We start from the raw sequence: 4759 nt of genomic DNA on the forward strand, positions 1-4759 counted from the left end.
CCCGGCCTCCGGGAATCGGCCCTGACGTGCCGCCCGTCCCGCCCGCAGCCCTAGGCGGCGTCGCCGCAGCCGATCCCGGAGTCGGAGCCGGTCCCGGTCCCGGAGCCGGTCGCGCTACAGCCGCTCGAAGTCTCGGTCCCGCACTCGCTCTCGTTCCCGCTCGACCTCCAAGTCCAGATCCGCTCGGAGGTCCAAGTCCAAGTCTTCGTCGGTGTCCAGATCCCGCTCGCGATCCAGGTCCCGGTCTAGGTCCAGGAGCCCTCCACCGGTGTCCAAGAGGGAATCCAAGTCCAGGTCGCGATCCAAGAGCCCCCCCAAGTCACCTGAAGAGGAAGGAGCGGTGTCTTCTTAAGAACATGGTAATGTCTATGGGGATCCGAGACACATGACCCTGATTCGTAAATGGGGTTTGGAGTAGGTTTCTTTGAGCCGTGTTAATATGGAAGTGGCTCCTAATACTAGGAGCGCTGCCTGAGGTTGCTCAGCTTTGGGAGTAATACTGAAGAGAGGGGTCTGCAGAGAGGATGTGTGTGAAGCTAGATAATAATGGCTGTTACATGAACTGTTTGAGACCTATTATTGAAAATGACTATTTCTTGCTGTTTTTATCCAACGTCTGCATTTTCCCCCTTTAAAGCTGCGGTCTCCTGTTTGATAAAAGAATATTGGCCAGTATTGCAGATTTTAACTGATTTGGCTGATCCTCCAGGGACCAGTTTCTGTGGGCGTGTATTGGAGCAGGTTTGTCTTTAATGTTAAAGATGCACTATCCTCTTAGAGAAAAACAATCAGTTCAACTATTGTTGTACTGACTGGGACTTCATATTCTAATGGATGTGGCAAACGAATTGCAATAAGAAGCACTGAACTTTTGGAACCCCAAAAGAAAGCTAACAGGTATTGCACTGGGTGGGGAAAGGATAGTGTGTCTTTAACTCTCAAATTGTTTGGTCCTATTTTTTAAAAGGAAAGAGCCCTAAGTAGCACAGATATTAAAGCATAGTTATTCTCAATTGCCAAATATTCCATTTGGAATAATTTTAAAAAAACAAGCTAATTCTGATTTCAAGTTGTTTTGTTTGGACACAGCCCTTTTTTTTTTTCCGTTTTTCTTTTTTTCTCCCCCTTACCTTGCCTTTTTCACCTTGGTTATTTGGCCAAGAATACATAAATTCAAACTTGTACATGCTGGTGGTAGCATTTGTGAAAATTTCCTAATTGGGCCTTTAAAAAAAAAACCTGATAAAGGCTGGTGGAACCTTATTGTACCCTTCTCCTTTCACCAGAGCCTTAGTAAGTACATGCCTGAAACTGAAACCATGTGCACTTTGGTATCTTCTTAGTACTGGAAGGTAAACTGAACTTGTTTCTTTTCAAACCTAGATGTATCGGCAAGCAACATAATGGCGGACTTGGGGGAAAAGGACCACATACTCAGTCCATCTAAGAAGAGTCCTTGGAACAAGCAACTGGCTATTGAAAAGGTTATTTTGTAACATTTGTCTAACTTTTTAACTTGTTTTAAGCTTTGCCTCAGGTGGCAAACTTCATTTATGTGCCATTTTGTTGCTGTTATTCAAATTTCTTGTAATTTAGTGAGGTGAACGACTTCAGATTTCATTATTGGATTTGGATATTTGAGGTAAAATTTCATTTTTGTTATATAGTGCTGACTTTTTTTGTTTGAAATTAAACAGATTGGTAACCTAATTTGTGGCCTCCTGACTTTTAAGGAAACGTGCAGCCATTACACACAGCCTAAAGCTGTCAAGAGATTGACTCAACATTGCCTTCAATCCTTAAAATTAAAAACCTACAAAAGTTGGTGTAAATTTGTTTGTATATGTTATTTACTTTCAGATCTAAATGGTAATCTGAACCCAAATTTGTATAAAGACTTTTCAGGTGAAAAGACTTGATTTTTTGAGGATTGTTTATCAAACACAATTCTAATCTCTTCTCTTATGTATTTTTGTGCACTAGGCGCAGTTGTGTAGCAGTTGAGTAATGCTGGTTAGCTGTTAAGGTGGCGTGTTGCAGTGCAGAGTGCTTGGCTGTTTCCTGTTTTCTCCTGATTGCTCCTGTGTAAAGATGCCTTGTCGTGCAGAAACAAATGGCTGTCCAGTTTATTAAATGCCTGACAACTGCACTTCCAGTCACCCGGGCCTTGCATATAAATAACGGAGCATACAGTGAGCACATCTAGCTGATGATAAATACACCTTTTTTCCCCCTTCCCCCCCCAATGGTAAATCTGATCATATTTACATGTATGAACTTAAAAAATATGGAAAATGTTAAGGAAGCAAATGGTCTGTAACTTTGTAAGTACATACAACATGGTGTATCTTTTTGCTTATTATGAATATTCTGTACTATAACCATTGTTTCTATAGTTTAATTAAAATGTTTTCTTGGTGTTAGCTTTTCTCAGAATATGTCTTGGTCTTTTTTCCCCTCATTTATTTGAAAGACCTATGCAATTATTTTGTGAATGTTACTGTATAGTATGAAAGTGAAATGTTTAGTACCTGACTTTTCCTAAGTTAAAAAGAGGAAATGCCAGTTCAGCACCCTAAAATCAATGCTTTAAGGTGTAGCACTTTCTTAAGGTTGAGTACTCCCTTCTCAACCTAATTTATGTCCTATTTGAATGACTAAAGAACAATCCAAGTCCTTTTTCTTTATAGGTGTTTTAATTTTTATTTTCAGTTATGTTACCTGCAAATGTTATCTAGGTGACATTACAATCTTAAGGCCAACAGATGTGACCATCTTCAAACACAGAATTTTCTCAAGAATTTGAAGTGTGCCAGGTTGCTAATCAGTATTGACATTATCTCAGAACAGCTTGTAGGTATAATTCAGAGACTGTCCTTTGCAAAGGAGATGACCAGCATTTCAACAGTATGTCTTCCTGGAAGGGCAGATTCTGCTAAATCTTCTTTGTCTGCATCAAAAGACTCCAGAGGAATATGGACACATTTCATATCCCACTTGTAGAGCAAAGCTTCAAGTGACCAGTCAGCACTTAAAAAAAAAATAAATTGTTTTTTTTTTTTTAAATAATGCCTTTTCTGTTTTGCTTTAGATAAACTAATTTTATTCTTAAATCAGGTATTGCATGGTTAGTAAAATTTAAGTTACCTTTTCAATAAGATTGAGAGTAAAGCCCAATTCACTTACCTTCTAACCTGGTAAGTAGACCACAGTTGGACCTTGGGGTTCTTCTGCATCAGAAAGTACACTGTAGTTAAGATATCTTCAAAATCTAGGGGGAAAGAGCTTCTTAATAGACTTTTCTACAATGCATCTCTGGCCAAGCTTACTATTGACCCCCTAAAAGTTTACCTTCTGGTTCAAAGAACACATCAGATGCAAGAATAATATCTTGTGGTGGCAAAGTCAGAAGACTGCAAGATATGTGGCCCCACGTTAGTCCTACCACATGCACCTGTGGCAGGTTATTCATTAGGCAGCTTTTCCGACAGATTTCCAGACAGTGGGGCAGCTCGGAGCTGTCTGACAGTGTTACATCTGCACCGCATTTTGCAGCCAAAATTCCTGGGAGACTCACTCCGGCTCCAATCTAGTAAATTTAAAGAGATACTTCAAAATTATGCTTAATACTGTAAAGAAGTTCACATTTTATCCTTGCACTATTTGATAAGCAGTTAACACTTTGGGGTTTGTAAAACGTATCACAAACATTACCTGTAAAAAGCTCAGACACTTGAGTATGACAAGGGAATTCTTGTTATAACCTGTTTGACTACTCAGACAAAGGGCAGATTTTAACAAGTACTGGTTAAGCTCATTTCAATATTAAAGGGTTCTATACCTTGGACATGACTCAAAACACTGCTTCCTACTGCCACATTATACCTAAGGCAGTTTAATTGCCTTGCAAAAGCAAGTAGTTATGGACACTAACTGCTATGATTTTCAGTTTTTATTACCTTATTGCAATGATCTGTAGTTGCTTTTTTTGTATAACTTAAACAGTTGTGACTAAGGGAGATGTTTCCAATTGGGCTTTGAAAGCAAGACACTGCAAACATACTGCAAGAAATAATACCAAAGAATGCCTTCAGAGACCTGTTAATGTACATGTTGATGAAAACAGCTCTCCTGTTGGGCTGGGAATGGAGATGATATTTTATGAAGAACAGGCAATTATGACTATCTTGGGCCAAAAGTATATGTGATTTACAACATTTACATGGCTTTGCAAAAGTTAATTTTTTTTTGAGACAGTCTCACTCTTGCCCAGGCTAGAGTGCTGTAGCATCATAGCTCACAGCAACCTCAAACTTCCGGGTAAAAGTGATCCTCCTGTCTCAGCCTCCCAAGTAGCTGGGACTATAGATGCTAACCACAATGTCTGATTGAATTTTTCTATTTTAAGTAGAGACTGGGTCATGCTCTTGCTCAGGCTGGTCTCAAAACACCCAAATTCATGGGATCCTCAGCTTCCCAGAGTGCTAGGATTATAGGCATGAAAAATCACACCTACTGGTAATTACATTCTTTTTTCTTTTTTGGGGGGTGGCGTTTTTGGCTGGGGTTGGGTTTGAGCCCACCACCTCTGGCATAGGGAGCCAGGGCCCTACTCCCTTGAGCCACAGGTGCTGCCCCAGTAATTATATTCTTAAACTGATTTTTCTAGTCAGCCCTTGCCTTAAGCATAGCAAGAGCATTTCTGCAAGCCTTTAGTCTCAAGCTAGGGGGAATGGTGAGAAAGTTTAAAAACGAAATA

General features: G+C 40.1%; 2 protein-coding genes across 11 annotated transcripts in view; one reads left to right on the forward strand and one right to left on the reverse strand.

Annotated features, from left to right (window-relative positions):
- SRSF2 (serine and arginine rich splicing factor 2) overlaps positions 1-2436 on the forward strand; it is a 3324-nt gene extending 888 nt beyond the window's left edge. Inside the window, exons 2-5 of one of the 9 annotated variants that reach the window (XR_001161110.2) lie at positions 49-359; positions 638-741; positions 1384-1484; positions 1984-2436. Coding sequence is in view for 3 of the 9 variants with exons in the window: in XM_012803015.2 (XP_012658469.1) it covers positions 49-352 (304 nt within the window). In the remaining 6 variants the exon portion in view is untranslated. Of the gene's footprint in view, positions 1-48 lie in introns of all 9 variants that reach the window. The other 8 variants (XR_001161108.2, XR_001161107.1, XR_001161109.2 and 5 more) reach the window with 8 other exon arrangements.
- Positions 1683-4759, reverse strand: part of METTL23 (methyltransferase like 23) — a 7332-nt gene continuing 4255 nt past the window's right edge. For both annotated transcript variants that reach the window (XM_003786096.3, XM_012803016.1), the window contains 3 exons: positions 3352-3589; positions 3187-3271; positions 1683-3030 (listed from right to left, as the gene is read on the reverse strand). In XM_003786096.3, the coding sequence (XP_003786144.1) occupies positions 2865-3030; positions 3187-3271; positions 3352-3589 (489 nt within the window). In that variant the 3' untranslated portion in view covers positions 1683-2864. The remainder of the gene's footprint in view (positions 3031-3186; positions 3272-3351; positions 3590-4759) is intronic.

The sequence above is a fragment of the Otolemur garnettii genome, unplaced genomic scaffold (genome assembly GCF_000181295.1).
Source record: "Otolemur garnettii isolate 467f Iridium unplaced genomic scaffold, OtoGar3 scaffold00018, whole genome shotgun sequence".
NCBI lineage: Eukaryota > Metazoa > Chordata > Mammalia > Primates > Galagidae > Otolemur > Otolemur garnettii.